At 36.9% G+C, this 18,749-nt stretch overlaps 3 protein-coding genes and 1 pseudogene across 101 annotated transcripts; 1 reads left to right on the forward strand and 3 right to left on the reverse strand.

Annotated features, from left to right (window-relative positions):
- The first annotated feature begins 923 nt into the window (after window positions 1-923).
- Window positions 924-2,077, forward strand: LOC104762326 (protein BROTHER of FT and TFL 1-like). Its single transcript, XM_010485594.2, has 4 exons — window positions 924-1,168; window positions 1,273-1,334; window positions 1,422-1,462; window positions 1,629-2,077. Exons 1-4 carry the CDS (start codon window positions 968-970, stop codon window positions 1,856-1,858), a joined length of 534 nt encoding a protein of 177 aa, XP_010483896.2. The 5' UTR covers window positions 924-967; the 3' UTR covers window positions 1,859-2,077.
- Window positions 2,078-2,079: 2 nt separating this feature from the next.
- LOC104762330 (delta-1-pyrroline-5-carboxylate dehydrogenase 12A1, mitochondrial-like) lies at window positions 2,080-11,391 on the reverse strand. Of its 50 annotated transcripts, none has more exons than XM_087498945.1 (41): window positions 11,256-11,391; window positions 11,023-11,155; window positions 10,804-10,860; window positions 10,608-10,702; window positions 10,360-10,442; window positions 10,173-10,286; window positions 9,924-10,049; window positions 9,695-9,782; window positions 9,515-9,605; window positions 9,270-9,388; window positions 9,028-9,172; window positions 8,861-8,929; window positions 8,558-8,724; window positions 8,443-8,477; window positions 8,252-8,356; window positions 7,965-8,126; window positions 7,714-7,860; window positions 7,479-7,534; window positions 7,025-7,137; window positions 6,686-6,933; window positions 6,440-6,548; window positions 6,316-6,340; window positions 6,130-6,205; window positions 5,887-5,983; window positions 5,675-5,774; window positions 5,515-5,582; window positions 5,340-5,394; window positions 5,147-5,226; window positions 4,945-5,048; window positions 4,779-4,854; window positions 4,461-4,605; window positions 4,306-4,376; window positions 4,128-4,213; window positions 3,858-4,046; window positions 3,741-3,764; window positions 3,605-3,658; window positions 3,364-3,411; window positions 3,212-3,239; window positions 2,862-2,935; window positions 2,667-2,772; window positions 2,080-2,570 (listed from the first exon to the last, which is right to left on the reverse strand). In XM_087498945.1, exons 25-31 carry the CDS (start codon window positions 5,689-5,691, stop codon window positions 4,598-4,600), a joined length of 408 nt encoding a protein of 135 aa, XP_087355071.1. In that variant the 5' UTR covers window positions 5,692-5,774; window positions 5,887-5,983; window positions 6,130-6,205; window positions 6,316-6,340; window positions 6,440-6,548; window positions 6,686-6,933; window positions 7,025-7,137; window positions 7,479-7,534; window positions 7,714-7,860; window positions 7,965-8,126; window positions 8,252-8,356; window positions 8,443-8,477; window positions 8,558-8,724; window positions 8,861-8,929; window positions 9,028-9,172; window positions 9,270-9,388; window positions 9,515-9,605; window positions 9,695-9,782; window positions 9,924-10,049; window positions 10,173-10,286; window positions 10,360-10,442; window positions 10,608-10,702; window positions 10,804-10,860; window positions 11,023-11,155; window positions 11,256-11,391; the 3' UTR covers window positions 2,080-2,570; window positions 2,667-2,772; window positions 2,862-2,935; window positions 3,212-3,239; window positions 3,364-3,411; window positions 3,605-3,658; window positions 3,741-3,764; window positions 3,858-4,046; window positions 4,128-4,213; window positions 4,306-4,376; window positions 4,461-4,597. The 50 variants fall into 50 exon arrangements, with proteins under 50 accessions (XP_087355071.1, XP_087355069.1, XP_087355072.1 ...); XM_087498943.1 differs by having other exon boundaries at window positions 2,667-2,788; window positions 3,181-3,239; XM_087498946.1 differs by lacking the exon at window positions 11,256-11,391 and having other exon boundaries at window positions 3,181-3,239; window positions 6,113-6,205; window positions 6,686-6,754; window positions 6,872-6,933; window positions 11,023-11,250.
- Window positions 11,392-12,082: 691 nt separating this feature from the next.
- On the reverse strand, window positions 12,083-16,913 carry LOC104762367 (signal recognition particle subunit SRP54, chloroplastic-like). 50 transcript variants are annotated; one of them, XR_015588727.1, is made up of 19 exons: window positions 16,692-16,893; window positions 16,530-16,588; window positions 16,297-16,367; window positions 15,956-16,047; window positions 15,682-15,787; window positions 15,418-15,563; window positions 15,240-15,342; window positions 14,992-15,100; window positions 14,605-14,690; window positions 14,416-14,485; window positions 14,174-14,269; window positions 13,906-14,041; window positions 13,640-13,762; window positions 13,400-13,561; window positions 13,239-13,328; window positions 12,991-13,090; window positions 12,760-12,887; window positions 12,491-12,675; window positions 12,083-12,407 (listed from the first exon to the last, which is right to left on the reverse strand). XR_015588727.1 is itself a non-coding variant. In XM_087498992.1 (19 exons), exons 6-8 carry the CDS (start codon window positions 15,514-15,516, stop codon window positions 15,050-15,052), a joined length of 240 nt encoding a protein of 79 aa, XP_087355118.1. In that variant the 5' UTR covers window positions 15,517-15,563; window positions 15,663-15,787; window positions 15,956-16,047; window positions 16,297-16,367; window positions 16,483-16,588; window positions 16,747-16,913; the 3' UTR covers window positions 12,083-12,407; window positions 12,491-12,675; window positions 12,760-12,887; window positions 12,991-13,090; window positions 13,239-13,317; window positions 13,400-13,561; window positions 13,640-13,762; window positions 13,906-14,041; window positions 14,174-14,269; window positions 14,416-14,485; window positions 14,605-14,690; window positions 14,992-15,049. The 50 variants fall into 50 exon arrangements, 44 of the variants coding, with proteins under 44 accessions (XP_087355118.1, XP_087355097.1, XP_087355117.1 ...); XR_015588726.1 differs by having other exon boundaries at window positions 15,418-15,591; XR_015588724.1 differs by having other exon boundaries at window positions 15,663-15,787.
- Window positions 16,914-17,541: 628 nt separating this feature from the next.
- Window positions 17,542-18,254, reverse strand: LOC104762331 (pectinesterase inhibitor 11-like; annotated as a pseudogene).
- Window positions 18,255-18,749: the final 495 nt, after the last annotated feature.

Consider the following 18,749-nt stretch of genomic DNA (forward strand, 5'->3'; position numbering starts at 1 on the left):
CACTAAAATATGTCTCTATTCAACGATAATAGTTACAAGATTTATTGACAAAAATGGCTACAGAAACAAGCATATACATAAAATTAAGGTGGCATTGTGTTTGGGCCACGTATTGGATTTGAGCATCTAAATATATGATGAGAAACGAAACTCTCCATGTGGATTCTATGACTAGAAACTAGAAAGTGTCCAATTAGATTCTTTGTCTTTATAAAGCAGATTCTTTTCTTTTTGAATTGTATTGTTGTTTTATCAAATTATCTCTTCAGTTCTTGTTAAATTATTTGGAATATCTACAAATCAATTCATAAGCCAATAATATCTACAAATCAATTCATAAGCCAATCATCACAGTATCTGGTTTTCATTTTGCATCGACACGCAGGCGTATTCTTTTCTCCATTTGGTCGATCGAATATTCTGATTGTAATGGGTACGAAAATTATTTACTGTTTTTATTATAAAAAAAAAACAAAACAAAACGTGAAGATAATTTTGAATTTCTGTCTTGATGTTTGTATTTATATTTTTTTTAAAATTAGTTGATAAATAAATCTTATGTTGACAGCCAAATGCATTTACAAAAATTATTTCTTCTTGTGTTGAAATTATTATCCTTGTTTAAAATAGATTTTTTTCTTAAATAGTTAAACAATTATGGTAAGAAGAAATTGTAGCTTAACCAATTATAAGAATGTAAGTACAATATGGTTAGAAATTACACGTAAGATATTTTACAATGTCTAATGATGATGACAATGTCAAATAGTAAAATAATAGAGCTTATATGGAAAACTATCTATCTAAATTAATCTAGTAGATATACACACAAAATCCCCTTTTATCTTCCTATTTGTGCCAAGTCTCGAGATTCTTTTGTTAGCCTATAAAAAGCTGTCACATATTGGTTCATTCTCAAGAAACCATCATCATCACAAACACAAACACATTGGAAGCAAAAGAGAAAATGTCAAGAGAAATAGAACCACTAGTAGTGGGAAGAGTTATAGGAGATGTTCTAGAAATGTTCAATCCAAGCGTGACAATGAGAGTCACTTTCAGTTCCAACACAATCGTCTCTAACGGTCACGAGCTCGCGCCTTCTCTTCTCCAATCTAAGCCTCGCGTTGAGGTCGGTGGCCAAGATCTACGTTCATTCTTCACCTTAGTACGTAATCATCTTTCTTCTAAAACTAAAGTATCTATGTTAATTGTACTTACGTAGTCCTCTATTCTAACGTTAATCTTTTGCTTTTCTTTTTCACTCGAAAGATCATGATAGACCCCGATGCCCCTAGTCCTACTAATCCTTATATGCGTGAATATCTTCATTGGTAGGTCGGTTAGATATATAGCATATTTCTTTTCGTATATAACAACGTACAATGTATAATATTTACTTTAATGTTCATCAAATTCAGGATGGTGACAGACATTCCCGGGACAACTGATGCTTCCTTCGGTAAGAATAAATCACATCATAACACATGCATGTACATAGACTTTTGATTCACATCAACATCTTTGGTCAAAAACTCAAAATACATCCTCAAGCAAACACATTTTTGGACTAAGAGAGGACAAGTAATGATGTATGTATGTTGATGAATGGTTTGATTGATTTGCAGGGAGAGAGATAGTGAGATTCGAATCACCTAAACCGGTGGCGGGAATACACAGATACGTCTTTGTGCTGTTCAAACAGAGCGGAAGGCAAACAGTGAAGGCAGCACCGGAAACAAGAGAGTGCTTCAACACAAATGCGTTCTCTTCTTACTTTGGTCTTTCTCTACCTGTTGCTGCTGTTTACTTCAACGCCCAACGTGAAACTGCTCCTCGACGACGTTCTTCTTATTAATCCACTAATACAATATAAATATACCCTATATTCAATAAAGTTCAATATACCTACAAAGATTATGGATGGTTGTTGACAAACAAAAAAAAAAAGTTATGGATGGTCAGTTAGAATAAATCTAACCACTTCCAATATTGTTCAAAACTATCCAATTTATTTCAGGTTTCGTTGTTGTTTACTTAACAAGATTATTAAAAGAGTGCCTGTTATTCAACAAAATGTTTCTGTAAGAAACAGTATTATATTCTCTATTTGATCAAAACAAAACAATATCATCGTTCCAAACAACACATAATTTTCCAGCTTTTCAGCTCTCATGATAAAAATCTCTGTGTGTAGCTAGTAACAGTATGCACCACTTTTTGAATCGAAAATCTTCGTTAAATTTTTCTCTTAGCAAAAAATAGTATGCACCACTTTGGATCGAACACCTCTTCTTGCTGCTGTAAGCTGTTCTTCTTCCTTCCCTTTACTTGGCTTTCCAAAGCCTTGAGCTTCTTACTTACAGGACTCAACGTAAGAAGCTGGCGATGTTGCCCTCGATCGGGTTTACAGCTGGCGAAGTGGCAGTGTCTGGTTCTGCGTCATGGCTTTCATTTTCTTCAGAGCTGAAAACAGGTCAAATGATGGTTGTTGACCTGGAGGACTTGGGAGGACTTGGGAGGCAGTTCAGGTATGCGCAACATCTTCTTCACTTGAGGACGCTTAATCACTGTCATTGATCACCCCACATAAACGCCATTTTAGTAAAAAGTCTGACAAATGTCCAAGATTTCAACATTGTTATTTAAGTTAGCAGTAACGGTACCTCAACGGTTATCAAGAATGTCAGTCCTGTTATAACCGGCAAGATGTATAAGCTGTCGGGAGTTGTTAGATCGGTAAACCACAATGCCCCTCCTGTTTGGAATGCTCTGCCATATTTAGAATCTAGGAAAAAAATTAACTCATTTGAGACAAACAACGTAGCCCAACAAGCATCTTCAAGATTAAAAGGTCTTACAGCAAGAAAAAAGCAGAGGAACAGAGGTCCCTGAATAAGCATCCCTTTCATTGGAGTGACACCATATCTGTAAACTATAAAAAACAAACACTGTATGGTTAGTTGGACATATTAACAAACAAAAAACTCAAAATGTCAGGACACTACACCAACTCAACAGCCTGCAGAAAAGACGAGCTATAATATCACATATAGCGCACTTGCTTCCCAACTATGATCAACGAGGGGTAATTTTAACATACACTCCAAAATTTTAATAACTAGTCCAGAATTCTTGATTATCACTCCAAAGAGATGTTTAAATTTTAAAGCAGCTTACTCTTTAAAAAAATTCTTCATCTTTTTATTACCTTCTGCCATCGTAACGGAGTCCATGCCCTGAACGCAAATAAGGGGGAAAGATATTGAGATTTTTTTTTGTAGATAAAGAAATCAAGTGCAAAAGCTATTGGTAGAGTAGCAAAAAAGATGTTTGGCTGTAATAACAACAAAGTTAACATACCTTGTTTTGCATTTCCTCCTGGATGGACTCCAACCGTGGCTTCATCAGCTGCATATAATAGAATAGACTACTGAAGGATGCAGTATACGGCACAAATATAGAGAACCAAGTTTAAAGGCCAAAAAATATAAGTTAAAGTTCATTGACTTATGCTTTCCTTTTATATGTCAAAATTTGTTTCAGAACCTGAGTATGTAAACACACAAGCAAGACAAAAAATGTAATGGTTGAAAGAACTTACAGCTTCTGTTGCCTTCTCTACAAAAGCACATCTCCCATTAGGAACTTACAGCTTCTGTTGCCATTCATAGAATTCGTTCAGCCATTCGATCAGAATAAAAGGGTTCAGGATCCTACATTCGCTCTCCACATCTTACCAGTACAATCGGTTTCCCCGATGCCTATTGACACCCAATTAAGAGTAAGCGATCAACATAAAACGTTAATTAAGTAACTTTCTATGACATAGTTGATCAAAGAAGAATAACACAAACCTCGACACTCAAAGCTGTACCACCACCTCTTGACTCACCATATAGCGGGACGAGAAAGTCAACAATTTTCATTATGATAGGAAACAAGAAAAATACACACGATTTTGCTCTCTCCAGTCATGCTAAACTCATCAAGATCTCATCAAGGGCAAGAGAGTGGCCATATATAAGCACTCCATCCGCAAGAACCTAAACATATATTTTAATTTCGATTAGGCACATGGTATTATGGACAAAAATAAAATGAAAAGGATAGAACAGACCACCTACCTGCTTTCCAATGTTGAGAGGTATGACATCACCCACCACAATGTGTCATAGATTGAAATATCCACTCGTCTTCCACCTCTTGTCACCTGCAGCAATCAACACAGGTGTAGTGTAACTAAGGAGGGAACAAGAAAAAGATTATTGAGGGAGGAAAAATTACATTGGTGCAAATCTATACCTCTAGATGTATGTTTCTCTTTTCATCACTCAAGTTTTGAAAATGGAGATGCTGTTTGTAGTCACTGACAGCTGCAGAAGAGACAAAAAGCATCAGAACAACACAAAGAGTCATTATCAAAATTTCACATATTAAGTGTAACAAGTTAACATTACTTGTGACAAGAATCACTGGAAACGCAATGCTTCCTCCATCATACCAACCTTCTTGGATACCCTGTCGATATTAGTTTGATCTACAAGCAGCTTCCTTGGCCTTTGAGTTTGATCTTCAAGCAGCCTCCTCCAGTCCACTAGTCAACTGAACAAACACTCTGAAATTGTAATTTCAAAAAGCTAGACACAAACATGAACTGTATAAATAGGCACCTCTGAGCAAGAAACGTTATGATTGGTAATCCTTTAAGAATTATAAAAAGCTGTTGAAACTGATAAGTTGGGACCAATGTAAAAATGGTAAAAAGATTCATGTACCTGACCACCGCAACAGTTTTCCGTGTGACAAAGACTTCTCCTGCAGCTTTCTGGTAGCTATTTGGAGCATATATAGCTGCAACATAGAACAGAGGAAAGATCAAAGTTAGAATTGATACAAATACCACTTTGTACGAATAGCTGTTTTGATAGGCTCGGCTCGCACCTGAGTTACTGCTTCATCAACTTCAGCAAATTTAATGAGAGGTTCTCCACTTAGAGGATCTAAATGCGTGTAATGATTAGAAGATCCAATCCACTTTACCTGCACTATAAATACAACACGGAAGAAAAGTTCATCCGCAACTTAAGTAAGAAGCTTTTAAGTACCAAATACATAATTCAATCTCAGAAGTAAACACACACACCAAAGCTTTGTATTTCAGCAGGATGAGCACCAGATAGCTCCTTGGCATCTACGTTAGCAAAAGGTATGAAATGACTCAATCTGCAAAAACAAAAATACAAAAATTAAGTCAAATGAAGACACTCTTTTAAATGGATCACATTCAGACATCAATTTGGTAATCAGAATGGAAACTTAGATAGATTTTGTGTTACCTTAGTAAGGCGAGCATATGAGCTGGTCTTTGGCAAGATATCTCCATAGTACCTTCTGTATAAAAACATGAACATAAGTTTCGTATCTTCATATGTATAACAAACTGAGAAATAATAACTCAACAAGAAGAAATTGATAGAGAATTCACCAAGGCCCAAGCAAACCATATGATACCTCTCTGGAGATTTGAAAGGGTTATGGAGGCTGAGGGCACTGGGAGAAGCTGTCCACATATATAAAGGCTGCAACATAGAAAAGAGGAAAAATAAAAGTTAGAATTTGAGACGGATACAAATTGGCAGTACGAAGTAGAACGGTTTTGGTAGGCTAGTACCTGAGTTCCTGTTTCATCCACTTTAATATTGAAAGATTCTCTCCATTTCAGAGGATCCGAAAGCATGATATGCTGGAAGATCCAATCCACTTTCCCTGCACTATAAACATAACACAGGAAAGTAAAAAATCTCAGATACCAAACACAATAGCACCTTAGTAAGAAGCTTACCAAATTACAAAATTCAATCCGAGAAGTAAAGACACACAAACCAAAGCTCTGTAGTATTTGAGCAGGATGAGCACCAGATAGCTCCTCCTCGGCATCTAGCTAGGGTAAATAGCCAAAAAAGGTATGGAATGGTTCAATCTGCAAAAAAAAACAAAACACAAAAAGTTAAGTCAAAGGTTGAATTCTGAGAGTAGAGAGAAGGTGATAAGATACATAACATAAAAGAGTATAAAGTGGGTAATATATAAAAATGAGTAACAAGAGAACCAGTTTGATGTTGTTACTGTAAGGTGAAGTTCATCTTTTGTTTCGGTTCTGAATCTTCTTCGTCAAATCTTCAAACCCTAGCATATCACCGATCTGCACACAAAAAGAAATATAGAATTAGAAAAGCTTCGTCAATTTTTTATATATTTCTTTTAAAGTTCTGACATAAAGGGAAGGGAGAACTGTAACATAAACATACATACCTTCAAAATCAGTTTGATGATGTTACTGTATGAAAGCCGGCGACCGTGTTCTACCAGATATTAGAAAACTACCCAACTGAGATCAAAACGAAAAGACGCACATAAGCAAAATTGGAAGCCAAACCGTGGAGGAGAGAGAGGCGCAGAAATGCTGGTAGTCCGGTGAGTACAAGGAAGTGTAGCTCAGACACTTCTCCTCCGCCCATCAATTTGACTAGCTCATCATGTACAATCTGCAACATATCAATGATCAGTACTATTGAAACCAAAAATAATAAGAGCGAAACAGCTATAAAAACCCATTATGCATGTAAAAATATGGCGAACGACTAAGGACTAAGGAGATGAAACAGAAACAAAAAAAAAATACCTTCGCCAACTGCTGATCTAGTCCCATCAGTCAAAGCCATCACTGAATGATAAAAGCATCATCCAAAACCTGAAATGATAAAAACGACAAGTATATATTAACATGTAATGAGAAGAAAAAGAAGACCATAGAACCAAAGTGAATATTCAGAGACAAATAAAAGAGATAAGTTTAGAGCAAAGGAACCCATGAGAACGCTTGAGGAAGATCAGTCAAAGCCATCACTGGTTGATAAAAGCATCCAAAACCTGAAATAACAAACACGAAAAGTAAAGAGAACCAAAGTGAAAATTAAGAAGTGAACATGTAACTTTGTTCCAACAATATCAGAAACTAAACCTTGTAGAGTCGTATACATCATACATAGACAATTCCATCTCTAGCGTCAACCTTAGTAAGTAGCATCACAAAGCATCATAGAGACAGTACTTATCCCATTCCTTCAATTCTTCCTGAAAAAAAAAAAAACACAAGCACATAGTAAGTTACCTTATTAAAAACCCTAAAAACCATCCATATTCAATGTTTGAAAAAGGATGAATCAAAGCCATACAATTATCATAGCATCTTCTACAAAGATTAAATCAACGAGAATTAAATAACAATGTAAATTCAATTTTAGAAAGACAAAAGTGAAAGTATCAGAAGCTATAACGAAAGCAGAGTAAACGACATTCAGAAAACAAAAAGAGAGAGCAAAACAGCGATCAATCATAGATAGCACCATCCACCACCACAATCTACAAAAACAACAGAAGGACAAGTAATTAAAATTAAGATTTAGAAATCAAACCGTAGGAGGAGGGAGCGAGCGATGATGATCGGATCATAAATTGGCTTCCAAAAAACCTGCATAAGACGAAGAAGAAGAAGAAACCTAATTAATCAGATTAAGAAGAAGAAGAATAAAGAAACAAAAAATACCTTCTAACAATTGGGAGGCTCACCTGTTAGCAAAACCGCCAAGAGAATCCTAATTTGAGCTCAAGGGCAATAAAAAAGAGAAAGAGAAGGAAAAAAAATCAAACCTTGGCCTTTGAGCTCAAGGGCAAGCGGCCTCCTCAACCGAACAAACATCTTGGCTCTTAACTTGGCTCCTTCCGTAATGCAACTTTCATGGCCACCTACCAAACTCCATATCTTCGATTTCAACCAGCTCCATATCTCTCGCCTCGCTACTCAACACAGGACATCACAAAGAAAGAGAAATATGAGAACTGCAAACAAGAAGAAGAAGAAGAAGGAGGATGAAAAGAGAGGAAGTGAGATCAGAGAGTACCAAATGTAATTGTATCCGAAGAGGTCTTTTCAAGGGACTCGTTGTCTAACAAGAATGTGGGAATACAAGAATGACATCTAACGCACCCATTCTGCAAAGGTATTGGCATCATGCTCCTCATGGCCTAAAGAACCTGGCATGCTTTTGCTGCAGGTAAAATACCTATAAACCAAAACAATTAGAAGGTTAATGTTCATTCATGTTCAAGCACTAGGAAAAGTGTAAAATTTATTCCTCTAACCTGCTGTGAAATTATGATTCTAGAAGCATAGGCAATAATAGCTTACCCGACATCTGAGTAAATCCCGAGCTTAAGGCCCTTGCTGTGAACATAATCCGTAGGTGCTTTTTATACCAGAAGGGAAAGTTGACTTCTTCGGCACCAGACTTCCCTGGAAAACAGAGTTGAGGAATATAACATCAAGTAAAACTACAGAACAAGAAATGAAACCAGGAATCACAAACAAGTGTTTGATACCTTATTGTCATGAGCACTTTCAGCCCACCAATCATCTGAAGAACAAAATCGAGATTTCAGTACTGTGAGTAACAATATAACTCATAAATCAGATAGAAATGTTATATCATATTACCTTGGCGTCATCAAACTTATGCCATGTCTGAGGAGCTGAATTGGAAGCCAAACAGTGTAGGAGAGAGAGAGAAGCTGAATTGCTGGTCACCCGGTGAATGCAGCTCCGAGTATATGGAAGTGTAGCTCAGATACTTCTCCTCCACCCATCAATTTGACTAGCTCAATCTGCATCAAATCCATGATAGGCAACACGTTCGTACTATTCAAACCAAAATGATAGAGTGAAACAACTATAAAAACCATTAGGCTTATGAAAAAATATGTGGAAGGACTAAGGAGATGAAACAGAAACAAAAGATACCTTGGTCAATTGCTGATCTGGTCTGACTCGACGAATGACTCCCATCCCAACGGCTTGGTTACTACCAGACTGAACAAACCTTCTTACATATTAGCAAAACCGCCAAGAGAATCCTACATTGAGCTCAAGTATTAAAAAACAAAAAAAAAAGAGAAAAAAAATCGAACCTTGGCCTTTGAGTTTGGTCTGCAAGCAGCATCCTCGAGTCCACCAGTCAACAGAACAAACATCTTGGCTTTTCACTTGGCTCCTTCTGTAATGTATCTTCCATGGCCAACAGTCATCGATTTCAACTACCTCCATATCTCTCGTCTCAAAGAAGACAAATAACCAAAAACAAAAAACTTAGAAAACCACTCAATTGAGATCAAAACGGAAAAAGGAACATAAGCAAAATTGGAAGCCAAACCATGGAGAGAGAGGACCTGAAATGCTGGTAGCCCGGTGAATGCAGCTCTGAGTACAAGAAAATGTAGCTCAGATACTTTCTCATCCACCCACCAATTTCAGTAGCTCATCAAGTACAATCTGCAGCATATCAAAGAAAAGCCACACTTCAGTACTATTCAAACCAAAATGATAGAGTGAAACAACTATAGAACCATTATGCTAAGGACTAAGGAATAAGGAGACGAAACAGAAACAAAAAAATACCTTGACCAACTGCTGATCTGGTCTGACTCCACGAATGACTCCCCATCCCAACGGATTGGTCACTAATAGAACTGAAGAAACCTTCTAACATCTGGGAGACTCATTTATTAGTAAAACCACCAAGAGAATCCCAAAACTGAGCTCAAGGGTAGAAAAAGCAGAGAAAAAAACTGAACATACATCTGAGCTCTTCACTTGGCTCCTTGTGTAATGTACCTTCCATAGCCAACAGTCTTCGATTTCAATCAGCCCCATATCTCTGGCCTCGCTACTCGACACAGAACATCACAAAGAAAGAGAGAAATATGAGAATTGCAAACAAAGAGCCAACTGAGAGTAGAGAGTACCAAGTCTAATTGTAAACAAAGAAACATGAGAAGGAGGATGAAAAGAGAGAAAGTGAGAGTACCAAATGTAATTGTATCCGAAGAGGTCTTTTCAAGGGACTCGTTGTCTTTTGCTTCCTCTTTAGATCAGAGAGTACCAAATACTTCTCCTCCGCCCAGCAATCTCACTAGCTCATCAAGAGTACAATCTGCAACAAAGCCATGATAAGTCACAGTTCAGTCAAGGCTCATCATGTACTACCAAAGCTAATTCGCTAATGCGTAAAATAAACAAAAAACAAAAAAAAAAAACAGAGAATGAAGAAGGGAACCTTGGCCATTGAGTTTGGCTCTCTGCAAGCAGCATCCTTCCTCCAGTCAAGTGAACAAACATTTGGGATCTTATTCACTTGGCTCCTTGTGTATCGTCAATGGCCAAAATGCACCTACCAAAAAGAGACAAGGTGTAAAAAGAGAGTACATTAGCACTTGTTTGAATGAAGATTCAGAGAAGCAGACCTTGGCAACAATCATGTGTACAAGTTATGAGCACTTTTTTGAGTCCTTACGGCGTAGCAAAGTGCACGGAAGCCACCAAAACTCTGTAGGAAAAAAAAAAGAGACAAACAAGAAATTAAATGACAAGGAGAGTGACTAAATTAGACAATAACACAAGGAGAGTGATGTCTCAGCTACTCAACAACACATAAAACCACAAATTGGGAAGACAAAACCGTGGAGTAGAGAAGATGAATTGCTGCTGGTACCGTTACACAGCTGCGTGCAAAGATGAATGCACAGTGCTCTCTTTCTCTCTCTATTTACGCCTTCACGGACCTGAGAAATTTTAATTGCCCTGAGACTGAGAAAGGCAAAATAAATAAACATAAAAAAAACTCTTCAAAATATAATAATATTTTTCTAAATTATTAATTAAAAAAACAGAAGGGCTGAAAAATTCACCTGGGCATGTCTTGTTTGATGGGCTGAAGTTATTGTTATTGAGCCTTTGTAGGCCTGCTGAACACACACACGAACAAACATGATCAATCACCTTCGTGTCTCTAATCGCCTGAATAAAACGAATCTCTCCGATGATGATCCCTCTCAATTTATCGCCTCCCTAAATTTAGTTTTAAAATCTCAAAATAAAACGTGTAATATCAAGAAGAAGGATCGAACCTTGGCCTTTTTTAGTTTGCTCTCTGCAAACAGCAGCCTCAAGTCCACCAGTCAACTGAACAAACATCTCGGCTCTTCACCAGTCAACAGTCTTCCATTTCACCCAAATCCAAAGCTCCATTACAATGATTACCTAGCCAAGTAAAATTGTATTATTTCAAACAGAGATGGAACCAATACAATTAGGAAGTGACTATTATTCAATGTGAAGAAATAATTAACATGCGTACTACCTTGGTTTGTTAATTACCGATTTGTAGGGGAAAAATGTCATTTAAACCATGAACTTTCAAATTGTGGCCATTTAAACCATGAACTTTGTTGTAGGCCATTTAAAACATCAACTTTCGTTGATTAACTCTTTTAAACATTAAGTTTTGTTGACCAAGCCAAAAAAACATGATGTTAAATCCGATAACCGAACAACTAACAGACATTACTCTACCATTGACACTCTCCGTTAGTGACAAAACGACATCGTTTTGATAAAAAATTTAGTTTGAGAAAAATACCATTTAAACCATAAACTTTTAAACTGAGGCCATTTAAACCATAAACTTTCAAATTTAGGTCATTTAAACCATGAACTTTGTTTTAAGCCATTTAAAACATCAACTTTCAATGAATGAGACTTTTTAGACATTAAGTTTCGTTGACTAATCTAAACACGATATGACATTAATTATGCTAACAAAATACGTGATATATTTATTAGGATGTCACATTGGAGTTTGAAAGATTGATCACCTTATTTTTATTTCACAGAATTAATCAATCTATTTAAGATTCTAGGTTTTCGATGCGTTATTTTACCTCATCTTTGTTGTGCTTTTGTTTGTGACCCTTATGATGTTTTTGTGCTCGTGATCTTGATCCTTGTATTCGCCCTTGTGATCGACTGAAGTAAGACATGTTAGCAAACTTAATAGTTTGACTTGATGTCTAAAAAATCTTGTCAATGAAAGTTGATGTTTTAAATGGCCTACAACAAAGTTCATAGTTTAAATGGCCTATATTTGAAAATTCATGGTTTATAAGGCCTCAATTTAAAAAATCATGGTTTAAATAACATTTTTCTCGAACTAAAATTTTCATCAAAACGATGTCGTTTTGTCACTAACGGAGAGTGTTAACGAACATCTGTTAGTTACCTGGTTATCGGATTTAACGATATGTATTTTTTGGCTTGGTCAACAAAACTTAATGTTTAAAAGAACTAGTCAACAAAAGTTGATGTTTTAAATGGCCTACAACAAAGTCCATGGTTTAAATGACCACAATTTGAAAGTTCATGATTTAAATGTCATTTTTCCCATTATAATGGCCCCCATTGGTTGAAGTAGTGGCATCTCCAGCGGGAAATTAAATGGTCTAACCATTGTTACCTGCATCACACAGATCTATGGATAAAAAAAAGGCACAAAACAGAGTTATCACCAAATACAAACATATAGAACGAATGTGTTACCTTAGGTACGGTGAGCATATGAGCTGCCTTTGTCGAGATATATCTCCATCTCCTTACAAGAGGTATCTGTACAAAAAAACATGACCTTCGTTCTATATAGAACAAACCAGTGGAGATTTGAAAGGGTTATGGAGACCAAATGCATGGGGGCCGTGGGAGAAGAAGCTTTCCACCAATATAAATGGCTACAACATAGAACAGAGTAGTTAGAATTGAGAGTAATACAACTTTGCAGTAACAATAAAGATTTTCTGATAGGCTAGTCGTACCTGAGAGTTCCATGTTTCATCCACTTGAGCAACTTTAACATTGAAGGGGTTCTCTCCAATCAGAGATCCAAAAGCGTGTTATGATTGGAAGATCCAACCAAATCCACTTTCCCGGCTGCACTTTAAACCTAACACACAAGAAAGTAAAAAAGCTCAGAAACCAAATACAAGAGAAACTTTAGTAATAGTAAGCTTACCAAATTACATATTCCAACAAGTAAAGACACACACCAAACAAGAGAGCTCTGTCGTACTTCAGGAGGAGCAGGATGAGCACCAGAGAGCTAGCTCGTCGGCATCTAGGGTAGCAAAAGGTATGGGATGGTTCAATCTGCGAGAAACAAAACACAAGAAAATTAAGTCAACGGTTGGATTCTGATGAGAGTAGAGACAAGATAATACGATACATAACATAAAAAGAGTATAAGGTGGATAATCGTAAAACAGAACATAAAAGAGAACAAATTTGATGTTGTTACTGTTAAGGGGGAAGTAGTGTTGTTTCTGAATCTTCTTCGTCAACTCTTCAAACCCTAGCGTAGCGACCGTGTTCTGAATCTACTTCGTCGCTTCAAAAGAAAGAAAAAATAACCAATCAACAGAGATCAAAAACGAAAAAGAAGAAGAAGCAAAAACAAACCATGGAGGAGGAGGAGGAGGACAGAGAGAGAGGAGTTGAATTGGTGGGTGAGGAATTAGCAAGAACATGGTAGCAGACACACAATCTCTCCTCCTTAGTTCTGGCGGCTTCATACATACATACACGTCTCGATGATGGCTTCGCAATCTTCTTTAAAAAAACCTTAAAAACAAAAATCAGACAAGTATTAGAATTGAAAAGAAGAAGAAGAAGGATGGAAAAAGAGAGATCAGAGAGTACCAAACAAGAAGAAGAAGAAGGGGCTCGTCGTCGTTGTCGTCATTGCTAATTCCTCTTTAGAAATTGGCCCGTTCGTGCTTTGGATTGAAACATCTCCCTCCCGCTGTTAGACAAAGACAAGACCTAGCAACAACAACATGTGTAAAATTAGATGTTAGAATTTTAGAAATCCATTCATCTCAAAGATGAAAGAAACTAAGGCAGAGAGAGAGAGAGTAGGGAAGCTCAGAGACCAAACACAAGAGCAACTTTAGTAACAAGCTTACCAAATTACAAAATTCAAAGTCTGAGAAAGTGAGAAGTAAAGACACACACAAGACCAGAGAGCTCTGTAGCCATAGCAGTTAGGATATCTTCACCAATCACCAATCCAAGAGCGTGTTAGATCTAAATCCACTTTCCCTGCAATATAAACATAACACACATGAAAGTAAAAAAAAAAGAAGCTCAGAGACCAAACACAAGAGCAACTTTAGTAATAATAAGCATACCAAATTACAAAATTCAAAGTCTGACAAGTAAAGACACACACACCAGAGAGCTCTATAGTGCTTTAGGAGGAGCAGGATGAGCACCAGAGAGCTGGCTCGTCGGCATCTAGGGTAGCAAAAGGAAGTGGGATGGTTCAATCTGCAAAAAAAAAAAACCAAAACACAAAATTAAATTAAGTTAATATGGTTGGATTCTGATCATATATAGCACGAACATCCACCACCACCACAATCTACTAGAACAAGATAAAGACAAGTAATAACAATTAAGATTTAGAAATCAACCCGTAGGAGGGGGAGGGGGAGGGGAAGCGATGATGAGCCATCAGTGATTGATAAAGGCACCATCCAAAACCTGAAATAAAAAAATACGACAAATAAAACATTAAGTAGTAACATGTAAATCATAGAGAAGCAAAGTGAAAATTAAGAAGTGAACATGTAACTTTGTTTCAACAATATTAGAAACTAAACCTTCAAGAGTCGCGCGTATACATCAAACATAGACAATTCCATCTATAGCATCACAAAGCATCAAAGAGACAGTACCGATCCCATTCCTGAAAAACACACAAAGTAAGTTACCTGATAAAAAAACCATCCATAATTCAAAGGATCAATCAAAGCCATACAATTATCATAGCATCCTCCACAAATATTAAATCAACTTGAAGTAAATAACAATGTAAATTCAATTTTAGAAACCTAAAAGTGAAAGTATCAGAAGCTATAACGAAAGCAGAGCAAACGAGTTTCAGAAAACAAAAAGAGAGATCAACCATAGATAGCACCAATGCACCACCACACTCTACAAAAACAACAGAAGAAAAAGTAATTAAAATTAAGATATAGAAACCAAACCGTAGGAGGAGGGAGCGAGCGAGTGAGCGATGATGATCGATCGGGTCATAAGTGTAGCTCATATACTTTCTCCTCCACCCATCAGTTTCAGTAGCTCATCAAGTACAATCTGCAACATATCCATGGTAAGCCACACTTCATACTAGTCAAACCAAAACGAGAGAGTGAAACAGTTATAGAAAACATTATGCTAATGAAACAATATGGGGAAGGACTAAGGAGACGAAACAGAAACAAAAAAAAAATACCTTGACCAGTTGCTGATCTGGTCTGACTCCACGAATGACTCCCATCCCAACGGCTTGGTCACTAACAGACTGAGCATAACCTTCTAACACCTGGGAGACTCGCCTGTTAGCAAAACCTCCAAGTGAATCCAAATTTGAGCTCAAGGGTAAAAAAAACAGAGGAAAAAAAAAATCGAACCTTGGCCTTTGAGTTTGCTCTGCAAGCAGCAGCCTCGAGTCCACCAGTCAACTGGACAAACATCTCGGCTCTTGACTTGGCTCCTTGTCTATCTTCCATTGCCAACAGTCTTCGATTTCACCCAACTCCATAGCTTTATTACAATGCTTACATAGCCAAGTAAACATTGTATTACTTCAAACAGATGGAACCAATACAATTAGGAAGAGACTATATTCAATGTGAATTAATAATTAACAACGTACCTTGCTGTCCACTACGTACCTGAGAATTGCTGTTTTCACCCACTTTAATATTGAAAGGGTTCTCTCCATTGAGAGGATCCAAAAGCGTGTAATGATTGAGAGGATCCAATCCAATTTTCCCTGCACTATAAACATACCAAAGGAAAGTTAAAAAGCTCAGAGACCAAACAAAAGAGAAACTTTAGCAACAAGCTTAAACATAACAAAGGACAGTAAAAAAAGCTCAGAGACCAAACACAAGAGCAACTTTAGTAATAATAAAATTCAAAGTCTGAGAAGGTAAAGACACACACAAGACCAGAGAGCTCTGTAGCCATAGCAGTTAGGATATCTTCACCAATCACCAATCCAAGAGCGTGTTAGATCCAAATCCACTTTCCCTGCACTATAAAAACATAACACACATGAAAGTCTGAAAATTATCATAGCATCCTCCAAAAATATAAAATCAACTTGAAGTAAATAACAATGTAAATTCAATTTTAGAAACCCAAAAGTGAAAGTATCAGAAGCTATAAAAAAAAAAAGAGAGAGAGCAAAACAGAGATCAACCATAGATAGCACCAATGCACCACCACAATCTACAAAAACAACAGAAGGAAAAGTAATTAAAATTAAGATATAGAAACCAAACCGTAGGAGGAGGGAGCGAGCGAGCGAGCGATGATGATCGATCGGGTCATAAATTTTTTCTTCCAAAAAAAACTGCAAAAGACGAAGAAGAAGCAACTTAATTATTCAGAGACGCATTGATTAAGAAGAGAGCGAAGAGTAAAAACATGAAATTGATCAGAGAGAGAGAGAGATACAGAGACCAAACCCTAGGGCTAGAAGAAGAAGAAGAGCGATAAGATTTAGAAATCAAACCCTAGGAGGGAGCGATGATGATAGGATCATAATAAATTTGCTTCCAACAAAACCAAAACCTGCAAGACGAAGAAGAAGAAACTTACTTAATCAGATTAAGAAGAAGAAGAATTAACAGAGTGAAGAAGAGTAAGGATATTGAGGGAGACAGAGAGACCCAACCCTAGAAGAAGAAGAAGAAGAAGAAGAAGAAGAAGAAGAAGAAGAATTCACGAACGAGATGAGATGATCGGCTTTCAAACAACCAAAATCAGAGAGACGCGCATCGCATCGGTTTTACACCACAGACACCAGCCGCCCGTATATACACTGAAGATGAAGAAGGTCTATGATGTTTTAGTGTAGTATTATTATTTATAGATATAAAAAAAAAAAAAAAAAAAAGTATATGACGGTGAGGATTTTTTGATCTTCGGCTTTTCCTTTTCTCTGTTTGAACCGTTAGATTTATCTTTAGTTATTTCCCTTTCCTATTTCCCTATTGATTCATCCCAAAATAAAATTTTTTTGATTATGCTGACTGTACAATATTGTTGTCGTTCAAAGAAAAGCTAATTTGATCATTTTGAAAATAGCATGAAAGAGTATTTAAAATAAAAACATGGAAAATGAAATATTTTTGAAAATGACCATTTTAAAAAAGGTACGGAAAAAGAGTCCCATTTTCTTTTTCTATATTTCCTTTTCCCTAATTTCTTTTTTCACTATTATTTTAAGTATTCTTTTCTATTTCCTTTTGCTTCTTCTTCTCGGCCGATGATCGTCACCATTAAATTGTGTTGGGCCGAACTGTGGGCTTTTTGATCTTACCCAAATTTAGGTTCTGAAATTAAGGGAAGGAAGAACTGTACCTTCAAAATCAGTTTGATGCCGATGGAACAATGTCCAGAAGGTTTGACATAAGGTGTAAGGCCATTTGGTATTCGAGATAAGTTAAAAAGGACTAGAATTATGTCTAAAATGTCCATGTGATTAATATATAGCTAGAGTTTCTTGTTTTAGTCTTCCATAATAGTTTCGAAACTTGTTTTATTTATTCTTCTTCTGATCGACATGAATACGGAATACCATAGAACAAAAGAAGTATATTATTACTAATTCTTAGCAAATGCTAATTTCAACAACATTTTGGCATTGTTTATTTCATGGTGCAACTTAGCGAACCGGGCATGGAGTGACTTTCTTACCGCATCTGAGATCCGGCCCCGGACTGACATCTTTACCGGACCCGCGAAGGGGCTGGCGCAACTATTCTCGACGCTATAACCCTCAGCCGAAATGGCACAGACTTCAGCGTTGTTTCCGTGAAACAAGCATTCGATCAAACTGGTACAATGCACCATCTCTTGGAGTTCTTGGACAGTACATTCCACATCTGTAGTGTACTTCGTTGGTTGGCAGTCCGCAAGGGTTCAGAACTGGCTTTTCGTCAGGTGTGAGAGGAAGAGCTTCGTGGACAGCGCTTGGTTCAGACTCACGGCGATAGTTGTATCCACGAGGCGTCGAGGGCTTGTGTTGATCGTACTGGCGTAGACCGAGAGAGTTTCAACGCACAGGGATTGGTACGTTGTGGATTTGCAAGAGGATTGAACGAAGCTTAGTGCTTTTGCAGAAGTTCCGGCCGGGCTGACTTTGGCAGCTGTGAGCTCCCAAGAGAAAAGGTAGGAGATGGAGAAGAGTAGAAAGAGAGCTTGGTATTGTTTTGCCATTGCTGTTTTTTTTGAGGTTGAGTGAATTAAGTATGAATAGGGAATAGTTGGGGTTCAGATATTTATAGTACTGGCTACCTTTTTGGAGTGCACTACTACTTAATTGGCACTAATCACCATGATTATTTTGGTTATTTGGTTCATATTAAAATCACGTATCTTCCACTCACTTTCGTTCCAAACCTAAGTCGTTTAATATAGTAATTACAATCACGTAACCAGATCCGATCGGATCGTTACACACATATAATATATATATATATATATATATATATATATATTTATATATGTTGACAGCCCATTGCAGAAAAGTTTATATGTCCTACCAAAAAATAATATATAAAATGACTTGAAATTTGTATATAGGAATGTGCGGTTGACTGAGTGACAAAACATTATAGTTTCGTTTTGGGAGATGCGAAAAATGAAAAGTAACCAGATCTCAATTAATTCATCCGATCCAATGAAAGAAAAAAATGTATCCTATACTAATTGTGTTCTATATAGAAGA

Source organism: Camelina sativa, chromosome 18 (genome assembly GCF_030686135.1).
Source record: "Camelina sativa cultivar CO46 ecotype springtype chromosome 18, ASM3068613v1".
NCBI classification, from domain to species: domain Eukaryota; kingdom Viridiplantae; phylum Streptophyta; class Magnoliopsida; order Brassicales; family Brassicaceae; genus Camelina; species Camelina sativa.

Bases quoted from the DNA above. Each gene is read 5' to 3' on its own strand.
- LOC104762326 (XM_010485594.2), top strand. From the start codon at position 968: ATGTCAAGAGAAATAGAACCACTAGTAGTGGGAAGAGTTATAGGAGAT. The intron at 1,335-1,421 runs GTAGGTCGGTTA...CATCAAATTCAG, and splicing joins ATGCGTGAATATCTTCATTG to GATGGTGACAGACATTCCCG. The intron at 1,463-1,628 runs GTAAGAATAAAT...ATTGATTTGCAG, and splicing joins GACAACTGATGCTTCCTTCG to GGAGAGAGATAGTGAGATTC.
- LOC104762330 (XM_087498935.1), bottom strand. The intron at 5,395-5,514 runs GTATCATATGGT...GTTTTTATACAG, and splicing joins CCTTTCAAATCTCCAGAGAG to AAGGTACTATGGAGATATCT. The intron at 5,227-5,339 runs GTAACACAAAAT...TTGTTTTTGCAG, and splicing joins CATATGCTCGCCTTACTAAG to ATTGAGTCATTTCATACCTT.
- LOC104762367 (XM_087498992.1), bottom strand. From the start codon at position 15,516: ATGGAAGATAGACAAGGAGCCAAGTCAAGAGCCGAGATGTTTGTCCAG. The intron at 15,330-15,417 runs GTTCGATTTTTT...CGAGTCTCCCAG, and splicing joins GAGCAAACTCAAAGGCCAAG to GTGTTAGAAGGTTATGCTCA. The intron at 15,101-15,239 runs GTATTTTTTTTT...GATATGTTGCAG, and splicing joins CAGATCAGCAACTGGTCAAG to ATTGTACTTGATGAGCTACT.